The sequence below is a fragment of the Dendronephthya gigantea genome, unplaced genomic scaffold (assembly GCF_004324835.1).
Source record: "Dendronephthya gigantea isolate DGI-Jeju-01 unplaced genomic scaffold, DenGig_1.0 000001F, whole genome shotgun sequence".
NCBI classification, from domain to species: domain Eukaryota; kingdom Metazoa; phylum Cnidaria; class Anthozoa; order Malacalcyonacea; family Nephtheidae; genus Dendronephthya; species Dendronephthya gigantea.
The window spans coordinates 4,212,333-4,233,850 of record NW_021163011.1 but is presented as its reverse complement, the minus strand read 5'-3'; the positions used below and the strand labels follow the sequence as shown (position 1 = coordinate 4,233,850).

Here is a 21,518-nt window from a genome sequence, read left to right as displayed (position 1 = left end):
AAATGCTACATAACTATACATTATCTGTTGCTTTTAATGCGTTTAGAGCACAAGAAGTGCCGCTTTTAACCTACACACATGACACCCAAAAAAAGGATTAACCTATACATCAGTGTAAAAACTTTAAAGCATAACTCTTCAAAAATCTATATTATTTCGATTATTTTCGAATAAGAACAAGTATAAGTCCTATCTATATATAGTTAGAAAGCACTATTTTTAGGAAAAAGAAAGAAAATTCCTTGTTATATACAGTTATAGAAACACGCGTGGGAATTTGGGAGAACGAGAAATGCAGTGGGCGTACTAGTCGTAAAACACTATTAGAAAACAACTCAAATTGACCCACACCACGACGCATGTCGCACGCATTTGCGGACATTGAGCAGCCTCTACATTAAAACTGGTAAAAATAGAAAATTGTTTTGATCCCACCAATTACTCCAACGCGTCATATTTACTTTGCCTGTTGCGTCTCACAATTAATACGAGCAGTAAAATCATTTTAATTGTAATATATTTATCCGGCATCATTAGCAAAATAAAATCCAACATTGAACCGTAACTCAATTTAACACGGTGCTTATTGATATCCGTACTTTTGTTTGGATTTATAGTTACCTAATGACGCACGCATGTCCAAGGTGAACACAGCGCATGCGCAATTGTCCTTTGCTATTCGCGGCAGAACATTTCTAATAGCGTCCGTGGCTTACCACATATGAAAAATATATTCATGCACGATCACAATAAGTTGTTGACAACTTGTTTTTGAACGATGTTACATCAGTGTTCCTCCAACCTACTATGTTTTCTGGTCAATATAACCTTGGCTGAATTTGATATATGTAAAGCAGATCAGTACCACAATACAACTAGGGATTTTAATAATTTAAATTTGTACACGTTACTTATAAATACCTTGCATATCGATAAATTAGTTAAACTCTATGGGCAAGTCCAAAAAAGTTTCAAATGGTCACAATTCATATATATATATATGGTGAATTAAATTCTCAAAAGGAGGTGATTATGCTTAAAATGAACAAAGTGACAAATAACGACATCATAAATTCTGATTTATATTCATGTATATAAACGCTCGGTACGGCTGAAATGCGATTACGTGTTTAATTCTCGACAATTATGTCGCTTCAGTGACCTTGTAGCATGCTGGAAGTTGTTTTGTTTTGCACCTGACTTCTAAAATTAGAAGATCATGTTTACATGCAACATGACAGACAACATTTGGATCAAAATAACAACCATAATTAAAGCGTGGAATTATTGGTTTTTGAGAAAAAGAGCAGCTCCGCATTGAATCCACTGACTTCTCTCTCCTCCAAACGGCACGTTCATGCTTGTCATCAATCTCTCACGGTCCATAGTATAATAAACAGGAAGGGTAAGACATTCATTACTGTTGTATGCATCCGGCTGATTCTAAAAAAAAACAAGAAAGCATTTCAAAACTTTCATGCTTAACGCATTGGCTATGCCGGTTAAACTGATTAATGCATCGAATACGAATGCATATACGAGTATACCTTCATAATCCAAGCAATAGTACAAGGTGGTACTGCTGAAACAGTCGATGAATCACGTTGATTTTCTACTAGTATTGTGCCATCAAAAGTACAGCCTTCTAACTGCAACCCCCCAACCTAGAAAGCACAAATTTAGTACAATAAGGGTTGTGAGACTTATATAGGTAACACGAAATATAAACAAAAATTTGTATGAAGGTGATGCATGCAGTTCATACACTGGGTGAAAATAGACTAAATCATACAAAAACCGTATACGAAAACAACATCGTGAACTTGGCATGTCTATCAATTATGTTTGTTTATGATGTATTATTCACTAAAAATTATAATATACGACAAAAATTCAAACAAGAAAAGTAACTGCGAGACGTGCATCTGTGCATGATTCTCCATGATTACCTTTATAGAGAATTTGGCTCCTTGGATTCCCGAACTTTTCCATGTTGCCGCAAACTTCAATTCATCCATGGAGCATTTCATGGCTCTGGAACGATCAGTAGAAGTATAAGGGCCTTGTGCTTGGTACGAATGGTCTACCGTTTGTTGAATGTGCATATTCTTGAGCTATTTTGATTTTAGTGCATGTGCAGATTCGCTGGATAAAATGAAAAACGAAATCCATACCTTGCAGTCTGTTGACGCAGAGCATTTAAAAATGTATCAGGATGGAATAGTTCGGAGAGGTCAATCGTATCTCTTAGTAATGCTTTTTTCTCACATTTCTCAACCCATGATCCCAAGGCAAGTGTTTTGGCAACCAGTGATCGCAACCACTGAATTGGATCACCTGGCCCTTCCCAGCTCTTACACCAAGTATCCGGAACCTACAGATAAATTTAATAAAACACACGTTTTCTTACATGTCAAACACACGTATTCGTACATAAAATTGTGAAATCTTTTAATATTTTAAAACTCGGTTTCACTACCTCTTGTTTCATTAGTGAGGTGGCGAGGTTTTGAGTTTCAGCAGTGAGAAGAGTGGTTCCTTTAATAACTTTACTAAGAGCTGCCAATGAGCCATGAACATGTTGGACCAACCGAATAGCATTATAACGCTCCAGTTGAACAAATGAGGTGACAGGTGACTCTCCTTTATCTGATGGTGGGGCAAGTTTCATTTGGATCAGTTGAGAGCCCTAAATACCATCCAAATGGTGAGTGATTGCGTTGACGGAAGATCACAAATTTGTATAAGAATCACAATTAATCTGCACAACCATAGAATTAGCAATACTCTAGCTGGATAATCCCCCTTATGCCGAAAACGTATCACCCATACCTTTAGTACACTAAAAGCTATGCGTTCACAGGGACACATAAGGAAGATTGAAACTGAACCTACCTGGTTCAGCTTCTTCCATAAGTTCAAGAATGGCGATAATTCAACACTCCATTTTTCACGATCAAACTTATTAGCAGCCACAGTTGAGCGCATGAGAACTTTAAGCTGCGATATCACCTGTACATGAAAATGCAAGTAAAATTTAAAATACCATGAAAATGATTTTCAACTTGTACCTAACCATCTGAAATATACATCATAATACATGTTATTCAAAAAAGGTTGTTTATTATTGCCTATCAACTTACTTCTCTGAAACTGGACTATATTTGGCATGAAGATAAGTAATGCATCGCAAAAGTGTTTTTAAAAAGGTTACAGTATTACGGCAAAGTGAGAATATATAAACAAGAAATTTCCTCGCTCATTGTCAAAGGTTTAAGGTTTATAAATGATAACCATGATTGAATCAGTTGCATAAAAGAACCACGGAAAAGATTGAAAACCAATGAAAATATGTGAGAAGAAAACTATCATGATACCTGTGAACTGACAATTCTCTGTGCAGATCTGTCAATATTTGCCGGTAAACCAAAAAATGAAGGCTTGTCTGTTTCAGGAAGGGAATTCACCGTTCCTTTGTAGTCCTGCAGTTAAAGTAATGTTGGACTGTAAATAGTCTGAATTAAACAATAAATACGGATAGCAAACCTATATACCTCCAAGTGACAGGATGTTGGCAAGGAAACATTAGGTATCACCCGTTTTCCTCGACCACGAGATGACTAAAATGAAATTTGCAAAATTGCGTTTTAAATTTGAGTCCAAGAGCCAAGAGCAAAAAGCTTTGCACATGCAGCTTTAAACATGGACGATAGAACGTCACACGAGTACCTGACCACCAGTAACGACATTGGGTTCAAAATATTGTTGTAAATAAGACTTCAGCACATTGAGATCATATGTATTATCAACACGACCACCATATATCGCATTCTCGAATAACCCATGCACGAAATTCCAGCGAACCTCAGATCCACCTGAAATTGACAATATACTGTATAGAATGCTTTGCTGCCACGAGACTCATGCACTACCAGATCAATGTCTGGTATTGTCATGCTATTTGCAACACAGAACACCAGTTTCCTTCCTCCATACCTGCAGCATTTAGGCATAACCGATCGATAATTTCAGCACCGGCTCTCAGGTCGCTCAGTGAAAATTCGTAGAACTTCGTCCAGCCCTAAGGATTATACATGGAATTCATAGTACAATACCATCGCTAGTTCAGCTATAACCAGTGAACAGATATAATTATAATGAATTGAGTTTATAAGATGTAACCAAATAGTTGCGTGTAAATGGGAGTTGTTAGTTTATACCTGAGGAATATAATTTCTTCTCTCTTGAACGACCGCATGGAACCAAGCTAATACAAAAAGAGCCTGGGCACGAACAGACGATTCTCCGCGTTTAATGAATTCAGGCGTCCATGATTCGTAAGTTCTTTGTAAATTCTTCTTTATTCCTGGCGGTGACTGCAATAAGTAGTTAACATCAATAATCATCGTCATTCATTGGCCCAAACTAATGAAGTGTTCTCGCAGCAGTTTCAGTAAAACCATTTATGCAAAGTTAATATTATTACTATTAGATTAATTCTTAAATATGGTGAAAATATGTCCAGAATATGACTAAACGGTGTCATATATTTTGCAATTCGCATACATGTAATGGTAATCTGTATTATATATACACTTTGATATTAATAAATCTAGTATCAGAACTAACCTCGTACGTCACTTTAAGACTGGTCTGAAGCAAAATGGTAGGAAATTTAGGATGACTTTCGGCTGTAAGCCACAAACGGAAATTTTCATGAGGATTCAGCGAATTCAATTCCTAAAAACGAAATTCATATATTATAACTAAATATTATAACTGAACATTTGTAAGATTACAAAAATTTGCATATCACTGCTATATGCTGTATTTATTATTACTATTAATTATATAATCTGCAGGGTTTTATTGACGAATCCACCATTTTGAAAAGCGATAATAACAGATGTGCGATTATTCATGATAATAACACATGTGCATGCGATTATCGTGTTTGATCCACCGATCTGGAATCAGGAAGGGGGATAAAAAACTTTTCAAAAAAACAATTTTTCACTATATAATAAACAGAAAAATACACGGATGGTTGGAAATATTGAATTTATTTCTCGTGCTGAGAAAGATATCTCGCTCGTTCGATATTATTCTCAACACTCGAAATAAATTCCATATTTCCGCGCATCCATGTATTATTCTCTATATAAATACAGTATGATTAAGTCATGTTATACCTTCTCCAATGTCGGAAGCCATGCATTTACTAAATGCAAATTCTTCAAGCACAACCATTCCCCATTTCTTGCACAATCATGCAACAACTGCATGGCAATATCAGCCTGTCCCTGGCCCATAGCAACCTGGTGGAATTTCTCTAAACCAATCACCTCCGCCGCCATGTCTTGTAATTCCTGCATGTACGTTGAAAAAGGAAATAAAATTTTTAAAGTGGTTCATTTGACTGAATTGTACAATTTTACAAACCTGAGATGGATCAGCACCAGGTGATATCACAATCAGTATTGGTTCACGACAAACCGTCTCCTTCAACAACTTTTTAAGATTGACTGCTGGCGGAGAAAGCTCCTTAAATCCTTTATCAGGAAAAAATGAAATGGAGTTGAACTATAGGCATGTAGCATGCATTCATCATATAACAAAACAGACGGAGAAATAATTCTGCTCCAATAACTCTCATACAGGTTTCCCTTCTTCGATTGTACCGATAATGTTTGACACGTGCATGTTCTCTCAGGAACGAAATCATATATTATGTTGTTGGAGTATCTTACCTAGGGCTTTGGAAGCAAATTGAATCATAGCACTTTGCAATCTATCTGGTCGTAGAGCTTGCACTGTCAAGAGTTGTTGAAACAGAGTGATCTTTTTTGCAATTGATGGTGGAAATTCTTGTTCACATTGAGAACTACGTGAGAACGCTGACCACTGATCTGAGTTATTGAAGTCCAGTTGTCCAAACAAATTACCAAACACACTCTGCAAATAAACATGAATTATTTAGAGGGCAAAGCCCTTAACTTGCAGCGTAACAAGCTTAATTACCTCAAACGGCAGTGGCAGCCTATGGCCCTAACTGTATAACCCATGTAAATGCCTGCCGGGTTATTCTTCGCGTATAGTTTGGAAAAGTCATATGTTGCAGATTTATATCATAAATGGTATTTTAAATATCTGTAAAAACCTTCAAAGCTCCAACAGCGGAGAATCTATCGGGATCAATCCAGGATGGTAATGTATCAGTCAAACTCCTGCTGGAATCCTAAAACAATATTTAGGAATAATTAAACCAATTGATTCAACTACATATTACCGCGGAATAAACAAACCTAGTTTTATACCTGTCGTTTAAAAACATCTGCTACAAGGAGTCCAGTAAAGAATTCCCATTCCTTAAAAGAAATTTTTCGTTTCAAAACATCAATGATGAGTGAGATTCGAGGATGATCGATAATGTATCTTTAGAGGTTGTTTCATAGCGAGAAATTGCATCCCTCGTTACCTCTAACACTTTTCTAACCATTTATTCAGTTTGGCACATATACTTTATAGCAGTAAATATGTTTTAATGGAAACGTACGTTTTCCTTAAAAGCATCTGGTCTCATACCATGGACCATGTGCAAAGCAAACATCAACCTATCAGCCTAAAATAAAAGGTGTAAAATTACTTAATCCAGCTAGTTCAACTTATCGACGTTTCGCCCTTAGTACGTCCGCCAGAAGAGCTTAGTTTGGAGAAAAAGATGCAAATTCCTGATTTAGAATCATACGATATCACGTTGCTTCCCAGTTAATTTGGAATCTCAACAAGATACACTACCATACAGTGAAATGAGAACTATACTGATCTATTGCAAGTAATCATGGTATTCAAATATCGGTTACTCATTGCCAACTGTGGAATAGATTGATACCTGCACCTGTGGTTTATAGCATGTATATGAACGATCTTAGATCATTATCTATAAACATTACAAGTACCAGTACCACGAGAATTGATGACTTCTTACCTTGAACAAAGATCTACAAACATAGTCATATAACAATGACTGCAATGAACCCATCAATGTTTTTATGCGAGAATCTGTTGTACACGAATCCTAAACAAGATGAAATCTCGTCAAGACATGCATGTCTCGACATGCATATAAATTTTTATACACATGCTCCTATATCCAATACATACATCAGGTAATTCCAGAGAACGTTGAAAAGTCCTCAAAAATGCACCCAGACTGAATTGATACATGTTATTGACTTTGGTCAAATCACTGATGACAAAGAATAATGTACTGCCGTTTTCGGCCAGAGGAAGGAATGCGTCTCTTTCCTATTGAGCAAACACACATATAAAGTATCACTAATAGCTGCATAGTTAAGGAAATTGCAAACAGGTTAAAAGGACAATGTCGAATCGTTGACCTATGCATAAAAGATGACCATTCATTCAAAGAAGGTTAACAAACCCGAACAGAGGTGTGTAGCTACATGTAACGGCGAGGAATTCTAAATCGCACCTCATTCATGTTTCAAATAAAAAAAATTACGATACCTTGTCGAGCGTGGTCTGAATGGTATGTGCATCATTAAGAGATTCTGTAATGGTTGTGCTGCTTGCTTTTGTTTTGTTCAATGAATCCAGTAATGCTTTGTTTTCAAGAATATTGCCTTCTGCCTTCGCTAGAGTCTACAAGAGCAAATTAATTAATAGCTTAATTCGAGTCTAATTCAGGGAAGGCTGAATGTCAGCAAATTATTAATGGAGTAAAACAATGATAACAAAAAACTTACCTCAAGTAAAGACTCTTCCAGTTCTGCCAATTGAACTTTCAAGTCTTCCTCTTTCTTCAAAAGTTCTGTCTTTTTCACCTCCAGCTCTGGTTTCTCATGTTGAATCGTCATAGCTAACAACTGAATTAGAAGCATACGTTGTTGTTCATGAAAGATAATATTAAAAATACATGAGACTGAGTGAGAACACACATTACTATCAATTCAGTAAAGTTCTACCAATATGATTGTGTCCCTAGCTTATCAAGTCACGCGATGCAGTTGAACTTACCTGACCCGTCAGACCAGCTCGTGTTGTTGTGAAGTTCACCTCCGCAATGATAGAAGCTGCATCAGGAGGTAGTTCCAAGTTTGGATTACGTGTCGTCATAAACAACCTGGAAGGTATATGTCATGTTGGAAGAACTAATATATGCGTGTGCATAAACGAGTGTACTATACAATGCTAGGGACCTACTTGAAATCTTCGTTATAATCTATTATTTTTTCTCCAACCTGCACGACATATCGCGGACCTAGATGAAATTTTAAAATACATTTACGTGGGGTATAACTAAGGACTGCACTGGACGACGAGTGTTTTATGACTTTTCAAAGCTTGAAATGTGCAAGTTGATTGCAGTAAGCAATTCTCACCTTGACTGATTAAATCACCTCTTATGATTGGATAAAGAATTGGTTCAACACTATCCATCTCTTGAATTATTAATGTTTTACCAAAACGGACAGCCAGTTCTAATGTTGTTGAAAAGTTAGCGTCCTACAAACAGATACCCATACTTAGTGTATCACTATATACTGCATCAAATACATAAACGTAATACTGCATCGTATATCACTGAAGGTATAGAAGCAGAGGAAGAAGAGTTTTTTGAAAATTTTACCTGTTGATTAACGACTTCTAAACGTTGTTCTTTCAGGTGGTTTTTTAACCAAGCAGTTGCTCTGGAGGATGGATCGATCAAAAATGGTGTCATTTGACTCTGCAAAGATGAGAAAATGAGAAAAATAAATGCGAAAATCTACGGATTTACAAGCTGTTGTTGCTATTATACCAGAAAAAAGTGGTAAATGAAATGATGTTATGAAGACATATTCAATCAAACCTTTAAAATAACCATTGCATTCTCCATGGATAAGTCATCTGAAGGTAGGCCCTCTGACTTCCAGATAAGCTGTTCACTTTCACTGCTGACAAATCTTCTGAAATCAAATCCTTGCAAGCCGACGTTCTCGCACCACTCCGTCATCAATGTTTTCCGGACATCTTCAGGTGCGTCACTTAAATAAGTGATGAAACCTGCAGCAACCTGCGCTCTCTTGGGTAACTGATCCAGCTCAGCTGCTAGCTCTTGAACCTAATAGCATAGCATAGCATAGCATACGTAGTTAGCGCGTATGAAAAGTACATCTTTCATTTCATCACATACATGTCAACTTTATCCTGCATTATGAATTAAAGATTAGATATATAGTCTATATACAGTCTATCAAATCTGCTGCATGTAATTGAGTATATTTGATGTAAAACCAGGAATAATCATATTAGGAACCACAGACGTTCTCTTGTTAAAAATATTTATAATTTTAGAAGCTTTATTAGAATTTTCAGTCTAAGGTGAACGGGTGGATAAAAATGAGAGCGTTATAAAATACGAGGTTTACAATTTCAGAACGGTATACATATAATGACGAAATGACAGCTATAGAAGCACTAGTGAATACGTGATTATAATAGTAATCAATAACTACTATTTATTACAATAATATAATACCTGGCCTGTCCATCTCTTAAATTCTCCCTCCAGTTTACCAACGAGTGTCTCAGCAGCTGTGATAGTTTCTTGTGCTTTATCCAACTCAATTTTAAGTTGCGTTGCTTCCTGAGTACGTTGCTCAAACCTAAAATTCAAATAGTGTAATCGCCACACAGTTTCTCAAATAATGACATATATAAGGTTAATTTTAGGCTGAGGCCAGTGTATAAACTTGAATTCCCCTGAAATGGTTCTTAAGTGATTCTGAAATTAAGTGGACACTTTTAAACAATTTTACACTGTAGTTTACCTAACATTGTCTTACCTTTTCCTCATACCAGCTACCTGCTGGTCAACCTCGTCTAAAGCCTTCTTTAATTTTTCCATGCGATTTTGAGATTTCTGAAGGTTCCTATAAGTAATAAAATATTTCATTTCAGCATTATAATATCTATACCCCACGTAAAACTACGACCTTCAAGCAAAATTTCATCGACTCGTGATTACGCATGTCATCTCTTTATATTTCCATGACGATAATTTAAACTGTAATGAATAGTAAGTCTTTGGCCCGTATTCAAAAAGCTCACTCACACTCACACTCATTGAGTGTGACATATAAATTTTGTTAATGCTGATCAATGAGAAAGTTTTCTCTCAATAGATGAAAAGATATAAGGTAAATCACTGAAAATCAAGCCCCTGTTCGGCTGAAAATACCGCCATTGAAACGTTATGGGCAGATTAAGATCTCCCACTCAATGAGTTTGAGTGTGAGTGAGCTTTTTGAATACGGGCCTTAGTGATAGATATCAATATAAACAGCTCGGTACCTTTGCAATTTTTCTTGCTCTTGTTCCAATGGTTCAATCTTCTCTAAAACTTCAGAATATTTCACATTTGCCTTTACCCATGATGCCAGGGGAGCGGCTGCAGTGCTGGCACGTTTAGCCATCTGTAAGAACGTGTTTAATAAGTTTGTTTGCCAATTTCTGGTCATAGTTAATACTAGAAATGCAATGATACCTTTGCGTCGAATGAATTTGCGTTTTTATCCAATAGTTCTTGAACACTAGCCCTTATTTCGGGAGTGATCTTTCGAGCATCAAAAGAACAAATTTCATCTTTCACACCTCTCTTAGCAAGAAAACTAGAAAATAAATAAAATCGCAAATGCCATTAAAGATACTGAAATTGCATTCAGACAAGTCAAACATGTTTAAAAGTGCCAGGTTTCCTTGCTACGAAATAAAGCATTTTTTACAATTAACATTGCTTATTACCCTAATTTTATTGCCTATACTGTAGTAGAGTTTCCCTCTAATCGTTGGGTCTACATCTGTACATGTAGTTCATTGCTTTTCAAGCATTTTTACAAATATTTATTTTAATATAACTACATACCTCTTCATACTGACCCAAGAGGTATCAAATATTCCCATAAGACGCAAGACAGCCTCGAGAATATCGCGAATAACATCAGGAGGCATTCTCAGTGATCGTATTTCCGATAAAGAGTCCGGTTTGATATTCCCAACAGCGTCTTTGGCCTCCCGGATAAGAGGTTCGATGTCAGACAATTCAATATCGATCGCTTTTTTACGTTTTTCCAACTTCACCGCTTCTTCACCTTGCTTTTGCTTCAACACTTCCATCTCACTTTTCGATTCACTTGCTCGCTAAAGAGTAAATGAATAGAGAAATCAATTTCATATATGTTAGCGTGCATGGTGGGCATTAAAACCTAAATTTGATGCTGCCACAATAGCAGCTAGTAGGAACTCACCTGCATGCTGGCTGTAATATCTTGTAATGCTGCATCAGCTTCAGCCTGTTTTTCTGCCAATTCAGTACTCTGTTGAGCGGCTTTCTGTTTCAAACTGTGAACCAAATCCTTTGCTTCAGTTAGTTTGGAAACTCCAGCCTGATAATAAAAAGCAAAAAATATACAATTTACTCCTTTCCTTAATTCATAAAACAAAACAGTTATAAATTCATTTTGGGGTTTTTTCTCACCTGTAAATGTTGCTGCTTGGTGACAATGCCCTGTTTCTTTCCAGAAAATATAAATTTGTACGTTTTTAAGTAGGTCATAAATTTCCTTGGCGTAGCTCCGCGATTAACACATGATTCATGGATTTGTAAGAAACCCTTAGAAATTCCATCTTCATTTCCAGAACTTTTCTTTGCTTTCTGGGAAACATGCATTTCCTCTTCACTTAAAAACATAACTGGCACTGAAATGAAATAAAAAACAACCGATTAATGGCTATTTTTAATAAGAATAAAATGAGGTACAGTAATTCACGCTTTTCCTATAGGTTCCATAAAGACTACATTTAGGAAAAGGAATAGCGTGAGGATTATAAGTTTGTTGATAAATTCTCGTTTTTAATACGTAATCATAATGTTTAGTTTTCTTTTCCATCGAATAGCACTACAAATACATAATTTGTCCGACTCAACTCTCTTTACAACAAGTTGTCCACGTACTTGCAGAAATATTATATATCGTACTTCAGTTAACCAATGAACCTGTATGATTCTCCCGGCCCGTGTGAAGACTTAATGAATTACCTACATTATACTACAGTATAACTGCTGACGTTTTAACGAGAAATACAAAATATGCGCACCTTTCATCATACTCTCACGGCTCCAGCCGTCCAGCCAAACGAACGTACAACTCTTGAAAAAACTCGGGTTAGATTCACAGTTTGCAGTGAATGTTGGAGAAGAATAATCCATACTTAATACGACATGAAGATTCTTGCTAACACGCGAGGCAAAATACGAAAAAAGCGTTCCACGGAAGCCATCTTGAGAAGCTTGATCTCTCAGTGGGGTGAGTAGAGGTTCCAATTCTTCAGGAGTATACAAACCTGGGATCTCTCCTGCACTTAAAAGACTGTTGATAAGTTCTAGAAATGATGGTTCGAGGAACTGATGATCTTCCAAAAGCAACACAGCTTGTTCTCCTTCTATACCAGTCAGTTGCATTACCTGACAATGAAATTTTTTATTTCAAAGAATAGACAATTTGTAGACAAGTCTATATCTAAATTAATATAAGGTAGCGGTGATTTATTGTGTCAATCTCATGATAGCCATTATGACAGCCATGCACGGTAGTTTTCAAGTGAGGTAAAAGTGGCCACGTTGGATCAAACCTTACCGATATGAATTTAAAGCATGCATTAAAGTTAACAACAGTTATTAAAAAAGTAATCAGTATAGTAACGAGTCTGCCCCCCTGATAGTTCTAATGTTTATGTAAGCAAATAACTTTATAGATGTTCGTATTACTTTACTCACCGTCTTAAGGTCATTTTTAAAGTGTTTCAACTGGTATCCACGTGATATCTTGGGTGTAAAGAGTTCAATGCTGTGCATGTGCGCTACCAGTGATACTGCAGTCCTTCGACCCACGCCACTACGACCAGCCATTAATAACGAACCACCAGGTTTGGTTATCACACGATCAACAACAGCAATATTTTCCAAAACCTCTCTGAATATCAAAACCTCCAACTCCTTGTTTTCACGACCTACACAGAACAATGATGAAACATTTACTTGGAAGCCCGATAAAAACTGAGAATGCAAACATGGAAGACGCTAGTGTACCACATTAGTCATTAGCCTGTGAATCGTGTAATGCATTCGACCGATGCCTTCTCTAATTTCTGCATTTAAACCTGTGACTGTATAGTGAGGTATGATAAAATTTTAACTTACCGTATGTTATCATTCCTTTAGCAAGAACTTGTTTCAAATCGGTTGGATCTAAACGTCCCAAAGGACGTCCGAACGCATGAAGACTTGTAGAACTGGTACTAGCCGTAGCTTCTGTCTGCTCGGCAGCAACTGCTTTTGCAGAGCCACCCCATGTAACGTAATACGAAGTATCCAGGTTATCCAGATGAACTGACCAATCAGAACGTATTACAGACTTAATGATGTTATCACATTTCTCAGCATGTTCCCCAACCATACGATCTCTAAACAAACGTCTTGCTTCATAAGCACATATCTCTAGAAGATGTTCTGCGGTTGTTCCTATTGAAGAACTGTCAACAATATATCGGAATAATGCTAACACCCAGTTTGTTAGATCCCGCGGCGTAAACAGATAATGAGAACGGTCGTCAACGGTGAACTTGGAACGTATCTGGAAAAAGATGTGTAAACGTTTTTAACTTTTAAAGGAACCCCCTGTCACTAGGGGCAGATTAAAAATCTAAAATATTCCTCATGCACAAGCAAACTATCAGCACAAATAATTACGTTTATGAGGTGAAAACGTAAAGTAAAGTGTTTGTCATGCATTACCTTTATTTTATTTTTCAGCATAAAAAACGATAGCTATGTTGTTATCAGTGAATGTGCCACAATCAATGATAGACAATTAGTCGTACCTGTTCATAGACCGTGATCATAGTATGAGCTAGTGTTTGAATATTTCTTACAGCGCCCCAAACAGGATGTGAAGACAAGCTATGGTGAAGCACAGGTCGTAAATAAGCACTGTATATAGCTTGAAGCTGTTCGTTGTCTGCATAACTATAAAGGGAGGTGAATGAATTGATTATTTTTGTGGATTTAAACTGCAGAGAAGAAATATAATAAGATAACATACTCAATAGCACAAATTCGTACGACGGACGTAAATCGACTGGTTAACTTATGGCGTCCAAGTCCACTCCCAGCAGTCATCGAAGCTACTATTTGAACACCTTCTAGACCAACCCATTCCAGGTTCGTGTCGTAGAAACCCTTGTAGGTAAGCACCTGGAACAGGATCAAATGAAATCGTGACAATTCTCACAACTAAGGAACTACCAACACCACCATAAGTACCTGTTGCATGAACGCAATCAGTTGACTTGTTCCCCACTTGTCAGGTTTCGGCAGGTTAATATCCTTCAGATACAAAATCAGCCGCTCACAATCCTTCGGTCTGTAAACTCTACCAGTATTCGAGCTAATCACCATGCATGTTTGTTGCAGTTTCTGTAGAACGTGAACCGGAGAGGTTTGGGCACTGCAGTGCACCATCGCTATTTGAGTTGAACGCAAACTCTCAAAGCAATGACGAAGAAGCAACCTTAAAACACATGGCAAAAACTGAATGTGAGATTGCAATTCTTTTTAAAACTAAGGGATAAAATGACAAGGGCATATGTCAACAATTAAATCATTACTGCAAACCAAACGCAATAAATACCGCAGGCGGACACTGCATGGGCTGTTTCTGCGGGGAGGGTTGTAGGAAGGCTGGATAACGCTATCCACCGGATAGTAATTTTTTCATCAAGTGCAAAAAAAGCTTGAAAAGTAATGTAATTACAGATAGTAACCTAACAATTGTTAAACAGAAACATTACTTCAATTCAAATTATATCAAAACACGGGAATTTAATCACGGGAATTCAAATTATATCAAAACACGGGAATTACCCGGTGGATAGCGCTATCCGACCAGCGTACAACCCGTCCCTGATATATAAACCGACACTCCCCGATGAGCCTAATATACAGCCCCTATCTCAGTTGAATTCGTGAAGTTGAATGGGAAGTAGAATTTAGATACACGTAACATATCCATCTTACTCTTTGCCACACCCTTCCGGTCCAACAAGAATGAACGGTTGTCTATTGTTGGGCTGTAACCAAGGATTAAAGAAATCTAATTGCCGCTTGATGTCACCTGTCTTGATAACAGGTAGGTAGCCCGAGGTATTAACAAGATCCTCTGCAGTGAGGGAATCGGGAACCTTTAAAGGAAGAAGTACACGATGATAGGAAGCAGATACAATCTTATCTTCGAAAAATAAACGAGACACTACACCTTGTTTAAATATTGGTTTTCACTATTTCACAGTTTAGCTTCTAATGCAAAGCTCAGGAACAAGTGTTATCTCAAGCTTGCATTATCTCGGGTGTGTGGATACTTACTTCTAACTGGTACGAGCAAAGCCGATCAATTTTGCTGTCGTAATACGAATCCAGTGGCCGTTTTTGATCTGGGGGTATTTCATGAGACCAATGGAAAATCTGAAAGAGAAGATAAATTACAAACATCATATACTTGTACTTCATTCAAGTCAAACGCTTAGTAAAGAACGATTGGCTTCGGCCAATCGAGCAAGGGGATGTTCAACGGTTGAGTTACGACCACACCAGCATGAATCAAACCTAATGTTTCAGAAATCCCAGACCAGTGTTTTCACCAACTACCGCGGATAATGTCGTTTGGAGGAGTAGGCAAAAATTCACTTTTGTGCTAAGGCTCTAGCTTGTCCTGGGTTTTTTTATTTTTAAATGAACTGAAGTTCACAACAGTATTATAATCATAATTACTAAATCTTTACCTCTTTAGCCAAGTCATTTTTTGCCGCCGAATTCAGGTTCGAGCCCAAGCCTCTCAGCAAGGCACAGACAAACTCCAGTTTCGTTTTAATGTTTTTCATATGTGATAAGCCGTTCATAACAACTCCTACAAGAGTCGTTTCAACTACAAAATCGTTACGCTTCAGAACCCAATCCAAAGCTTTGTAGAAATAGTCTTCAATCCATCCTTCAATATGACGTTGCTCCTCAGACTGATCGTGTAACCATGATTTTACCAACGCTTTCACATCGATATCTTCGTCACTGGAAATAGGACGATCATACAGTGTAAAAATCAATACGTTTAATCTAGTATTATTTATTCCCATGCAGACCAGCAAGAGTGCAAAAATATCAGCCCAGCGCAGATCGATGAACCTGAACAATTGACGCACTAATCAGATGAAAAAACAGGAAGCAGCGAAAACCAACGAAAGCAGGAGGGGGGGATGATTGAAAGAGGGAGTGTGGACAAGAGCGAAAAGCAATGGCAACTAGTGAGGGAGCCTAACCATACGCAGTCCGGTCAATGCGGTTACGTCATAAGGCTGGCAATTCTCTGACAAAAAAATACAATGCATACATAAATACAATCGCTCGAAACGAAAAAAAAACGCTAGATTTTGGAGAAAAAACTAGATACAAAATGCCTTAATAATGAGTGTACAAAAAATGTGAAAAACTGAATATAATAATCATCAATACAAGCACCTTAAGAATATCATTCCCATCCTTGTAATGGTAGCAGGAGAAGCACAGCTCAGATCGTGGGATTCAAATAAGAAATTAACATTAGGACCAAATTGAATACGCTCTCCAGATGGCATGGTTAGTAAACGGTTATCATCAAGGACAGAATTAAGAGACTCAATCCACTCCGGGTCAATGTCACCATCACAGATGATCCACGAATGAATTTCTTTAGGTTCTTTCACGACTTGACGAGCAGCATAAGTTAGTACTCCATCCGTCCACTCGCGTGTGTCCATATCGATTTGACCAAGCAACTAAAGAAATAAACCATGAGTTTAATTTGACGACCACTAGGATTGATGGACAGCAGTTGCTCAAAATACTTCGATTCATTATAGAATATAGGAAATTCAGGGGAGCCATACGAAAACAATTAAAACTGTTTCCTTCCACCTGAACTAGATAACGACAGTCTGCCGACGATCAAACGCGCGTTTATTCTCGCAATTTTGACTGCGATGCTGATGCAATTTTTTCTAATAGATGCGAACGGAAAGATCATTATCGATTCTAGGTACATGCAAGTACTTGTAGCATTCATAACTATTCGCTTGTTTGGATCTACGTACCAAAAGAAGACATTAGCGCTATAAATCGCAGGCAAATTTAGTGTAAACAGATTACAGTGTATAAGTGAATAAATGAAATATATTACAGTACCTGGGTTCTAGGCATTGCTTTCGGATTCATAGTATATTGTTTAACAACTTGATCGAGTTTACCAAGTGCGGTACGGAGAAGTTTCCACAGTATTGTCTTTCCAGAACCTGACGGTCCGACAACGACCACGCCCATGCGCTGACGAAGTTGCTCGTAAAGCTCGAGTGTCTTCTTGATCTAAAACATCACGAAATAGTAAATAACTGACATCAACAGAAACACCATCATTCCTCGAACTGTACATATAAATATTTAGGTTAATGACATAGCGTAAACCGAAAAGGTTGGTCTGAATGGTTTTTCCGACTACAGCAATTCCGCGAAATTTGAACCAAGCTGTAGCGATTTACGGATCTATCCAGAGCTTTCACAGGCATTTGTGCTGCAGTTTGCATCATTGCATGGTTGTATTATAACATATAAGTTCTTGAAATAGCGTTTTCATGAAGCAAAGTTTTCAAGCAAGCATCAAAACCACAAATATTAGCTTTTCATTAAGCTAACCTGTGTTGGCATGACAACAAGATTAAGTTCCTGAGCAGACTCTCTGACAGCATCAGCCAACTTCTCATAATCCACATCTTGAAACTCGACATTGGGAAAAGTATCTCGCACAAGACCATCAAATCTTTTCAAATCAGCAAACGTCAACTTTGATAAAGTATTAAGTCGCAACGCTTGCACAACAACTTTTGCTTCCACTTTGGTATCCACTATAATCAAAACAACGAATAGATTGAATCGTAAAAATTTCGGCGGCGTTCAGTGAGTGCTTTGACACTCCTAACTAGCCTTCACCCACATGAAGATTACGAGTCCTGCTACAAATTCACAAATACAGAAACTTCTAAACTGTATTCACGCGTAAAGTGGTCAATGATCCTCTGACAATTTAAACAAATATTTTGTTTTATGGATGTAGCCTTTTCACGTAAGATATCTTAATACCTTGGCTTCCGGACTGCTTCAAAGCCTGTAAAAGACTTCCACAGCATGGCAGGACAGCTTTCATGGCTCTTAAACCCCAGTCATAGTGCTGTTGCGATGATAAAAGTTCCCTAAACGACGGAGGAAACTGTTAAACGATTTTCTATTTTGACCGGAAAGAAGAAGATGAACAGCTTTCATACACGATGCATGCATGTACTGCGATAAAAACAAGGAAACCAATGTACATAACCTACCGAGACAAGTTGAAAACTGACACAAGTTTCCTGCCAAGACTCTTGGCTTCCTTAAAGCCTTCGGAAAACATGATAACTTCGGCGATGAGATCAATATCAGGTTTTGTCATAGCCACAGGGCGGAAGAGTTGTTTCAGATTATCTGGCAATTTCTGACGACCACCATAACCTTTTCCCGCTGGATTTAGTGTGATGAATATCCCAGAGTTTGGATCAAGATCAACCTAGATCCAGATAAAATCCACAATATGTTATATATGTGTGTATATATAATAAATATATAATCTGACAAAAATTAGACCAACCTGTCTTCCCAATAACTCTGTGTGAGATTCTCGTCTTTTGACAGCAGCCTGGATTGTCTGGATTTGCATTGAGACCGCAGATAAAACTGCTTCTTCAAGACGATTAAACTCGTCAAAACAACCCCAAGCTCCACATTTTACCAAGCCAATAAATATACGACCCATTGATTTCACATCGATTCCCTGTGTATATAATATTAATTAGAGTCAACTTTGACGAATACTTTGCAATTCATACACAAACATGATGTGAGTCCAGCAATAATACATGACTTTGACTGGCTTGAGTCCAGCATGACTATAATTTTCCTAATTTTAGGCTGGATATGTCGGAAGCGAAACTTGGGTCTAGAGTCTCTCGGAGATGATATTATCCGCGGGGGTAGAAGAAATAAACGGGTAGAAGAGTTGTTCTAAACAAACAATAAACACTTGCCTCGTCACAGTTAAATACCAGCACTTGTCTTCCAAACAATCCACCAAGGGCTTTCACTGACTCAGTTTTACCAGTACCAGCAGGTCCGTATGGATTTCCACCCAGTCCCATATGCATACCTTGAGTCAATGTTAGGTAACACTTGTCTGTCAAAGGAGTGTGTACTAACTTGGCAGCATTGCCTTGGTATTCGTAAGTGTAGTCAAATTCTGCGTCCACCATGCGGATCTTGCACTGACCTTCAAGAGATGAAGCGTTGCTAAAACTACTTTAAAATGTGATATTACATTGCGAAAGATTCAATACACTTTGTACATACCACACATATGTACTCCACATGTATGTTTTTATAACATGTGTTTTTAACATATTAACATATATACAACAACATTACGAATTAAAAAAATACAACCACAAACTTCTATTGTATTGTACGTGCATGTGACATGTTGCATTAGAGATGATACGAAAAAATAACTTGATTCCTAATGCGCGTGCGTACCTTTTTCAATGTAGAACCGAAGTTGTTTTTGCCACAACCATTCTTCAGAGGACTTAACGTTATTTTGGATTAGACTTTGAACCACATCAATTGCATGAATTGTGTCCAAAATCAATGCTTTACATTTGAGTTCCAACACAGCGCTGGCGGCATCTCCAGCGCCATTTGAAATATCTGTATTGGCGTACGAATCTAACTGAGATTCCATCTCGATTGAGAATTCTTGCAAACTTTTACTGCGAATTGCCGCTTCGCATCTTTCGGTGAATTGAATTTGTTCCGCAAGGCATAAAATCTGAAAGAGATATTATACAATAACTAAAATTCATTCGCTAACAAAACATATAGTTCGATACAGTGCAAGCATACTATCTGTATAGAAAAAAATAATCAAGAAAAAAAGTCAAAAAATACAACTGCATACAGTAGGATATGATTAAAGGCTCTTCTCCACGCATCGCAATGGCGAACTCGCAAGTTGGCTGCGAGGGTTTTCATGTTTTTAAGTTGATTTCAACTACATGCAACCATGCACTCGACGGCGGCGAGCTTGCGAGTAGGTTTTTGCGAAGAGTGGAAAACGGCCTTAAGGAACCATTTAACTTGAAGTAATAATGTAAATGTTGACCTGTGATGGATACATGGAAGGATCAACGCCAGTTTTTGAACCCTTTTTACCAGCGTTTAAACACTCCACTAATAACTCTTTCAAAGTATCCTTCATCTCGTTCGCGAGGTTACCTAGCCAAACCTAGAATTACAATTTATATAAAAATGCATATTTGATGTTAATACAGGTGCTATATCTAAGCTGACAAGGATATTGTAATATTTAGGAACAAAAACTGGAATATGTTAATGGAAAATTTTGCGGATTAAATACTGTAACGTTCGGAACCAAGCCCACTCCCCCCCGGCCTCCCTGAGCGACGTCGAGTATTAAATGGGGTTTTGGTCATCTTTACATACTCCATGCCTATTCTGGCAAAAAATTGTGGGGAAATCAGTGTTCTGTATACCATACACGCAACAAAGCCAACATAGTCAGTACTTACCTCAACCTCAGTGGTGACCGCAACTGGCCGTTTAAGTGCCACAACTTCTCCTTTCAAAGACTTCATTGCAATGATATTCTTGCATCCGTCGTCAAACTCAACGTTGTGTATACCCGCAAACAACTTCTTGAGATGAGATTGAATGACTACTGGATTTGTAGATTGACCAAGAATTTCAAGTAAGTCATCATCGCCAATGAAATAAAATCTTGGAAAGAGAGATCGCTTTTCCTGTGATATACAAAGATTAAAACAGTTTGGTACATAAATGAGAGAATTAGTAAACAACGTGTAACTTTTTTATGGAAAATTTTGAAAAATGACATTATGTATGATTGCATCAATTATTACATGCAGTTAAAAAAATTTCATTTTCAATGCTTGTATTCATCGATTAGAAAGATGCAAAAACCTCAAATAGAAACGTGAAAAAGGCAAGTCGCATGCTCTACTGCATGATTTACCTCCAGAAATTCATTTAGTGATTTCTGACATCGCTGAAGTTGATCCAACAAATTTACCAGCATATTCCGGATACCAGATCTTGCAACAAGAGACAGAACACGATTGTCTCCCTTAACGTCCGCCATGATTGACCTTGAAATGGAAATAAGCAAGATATAACTTCAGGATTAAGATATAAAATATAATATACTCATATATTTATGCACTTCGACGGCCAATAATGACATACGAAGCTAGTG

The 21,518-nt window shown here is 37.5% G+C and overlaps 1 protein-coding gene across 1 annotated transcript in view; it reads right to left on the bottom strand.

Annotated features, from left to right (window-relative positions):
* Positions 1-249: 249 nt before the first annotated feature.
* LOC114530192 (cytoplasmic dynein 2 heavy chain 1-like) overlaps positions 250-21,518 on the bottom strand; it is a 31,939-nt gene continuing 10,670 nt past the window's right edge. The window contains exons 21-74 of the mRNA XM_028551771.1: positions 21,279-21,411; positions 20,815-21,045; positions 20,388-20,510; positions 19,760-20,054; positions 19,258-19,496; positions 18,822-19,004; positions 18,517-18,740; positions 18,281-18,390; positions 17,837-18,045; positions 17,333-17,509; positions 16,631-16,926; positions 15,901-16,183; positions 15,485-15,583; positions 15,140-15,303; positions 14,387-14,633; positions 14,166-14,317; positions 13,945-14,089; positions 13,265-13,697; positions 12,842-13,074; positions 12,163-12,529; positions 11,543-11,763; positions 11,313-11,450; positions 10,931-11,205; positions 10,553-10,676; positions 10,360-10,481; positions 9,852-9,938; positions 9,545-9,671; positions 8,876-9,127; positions 8,654-8,752; positions 8,406-8,529; positions 8,227-8,284; positions 8,041-8,146; positions 7,770-7,889; positions 7,531-7,665; positions 7,165-7,308; positions 6,989-7,078; positions 6,557-6,622; positions 6,318-6,368; positions 6,161-6,238; positions 5,751-5,955; positions 5,443-5,552; positions 5,193-5,369; positions 4,630-4,740; positions 4,221-4,376; positions 3,997-4,081; positions 3,730-3,875; positions 3,555-3,620; positions 3,378-3,482; positions 2,896-3,012; positions 2,480-2,689; positions 2,175-2,374; positions 1,950-2,034; positions 1,548-1,664; positions 250-1,443 (exon numbers count right to left, since the gene is read on the bottom strand). Of these exons, the coding sequence (XP_028407572.1) occupies positions 1,285-1,443; positions 1,548-1,664; positions 1,950-2,034; positions 2,175-2,374; positions 2,480-2,689; positions 2,896-3,012; positions 3,378-3,482; positions 3,555-3,620; positions 3,730-3,875; positions 3,997-4,081; positions 4,221-4,376; positions 4,630-4,740; positions 5,193-5,369; positions 5,443-5,552; positions 5,751-5,955; positions 6,161-6,238; positions 6,318-6,368; positions 6,557-6,622; positions 6,989-7,078; positions 7,165-7,308; positions 7,531-7,665; positions 7,770-7,889; positions 8,041-8,146; positions 8,227-8,284; positions 8,406-8,529; positions 8,654-8,752; positions 8,876-9,127; positions 9,545-9,671; positions 9,852-9,938; positions 10,360-10,481; positions 10,553-10,676; positions 10,931-11,205; positions 11,313-11,450; positions 11,543-11,763; positions 12,163-12,529; positions 12,842-13,074; positions 13,265-13,697; positions 13,945-14,089; positions 14,166-14,317; positions 14,387-14,633; positions 15,140-15,303; positions 15,485-15,583; positions 15,901-16,183; positions 16,631-16,926; positions 17,333-17,509; positions 17,837-18,045; positions 18,281-18,390; positions 18,517-18,740; positions 18,822-19,004; positions 19,258-19,496; positions 19,760-20,054; positions 20,388-20,510; positions 20,815-21,045; positions 21,279-21,411 (8,809 nt within the window). The 3' untranslated portion in view covers positions 250-1,284. The remainder of the gene's footprint in view (positions 1,444-1,547; positions 1,665-1,949; positions 2,035-2,174; positions 2,375-2,479; positions 2,690-2,895; positions 3,013-3,377; positions 3,483-3,554; positions 3,621-3,729; positions 3,876-3,996; positions 4,082-4,220; positions 4,377-4,629; positions 4,741-5,192; positions 5,370-5,442; positions 5,553-5,750; positions 5,956-6,160; positions 6,239-6,317; positions 6,369-6,556; positions 6,623-6,988; positions 7,079-7,164; positions 7,309-7,530; positions 7,666-7,769; positions 7,890-8,040; positions 8,147-8,226; positions 8,285-8,405; positions 8,530-8,653; positions 8,753-8,875; positions 9,128-9,544; positions 9,672-9,851; positions 9,939-10,359; positions 10,482-10,552; positions 10,677-10,930; positions 11,206-11,312; positions 11,451-11,542; positions 11,764-12,162; positions 12,530-12,841; positions 13,075-13,264; positions 13,698-13,944; positions 14,090-14,165; positions 14,318-14,386; positions 14,634-15,139; positions 15,304-15,484; positions 15,584-15,900; positions 16,184-16,630; positions 16,927-17,332; positions 17,510-17,836; positions 18,046-18,280; positions 18,391-18,516; positions 18,741-18,821; positions 19,005-19,257; positions 19,497-19,759; positions 20,055-20,387; positions 20,511-20,814; positions 21,046-21,278; positions 21,412-21,518) is intronic.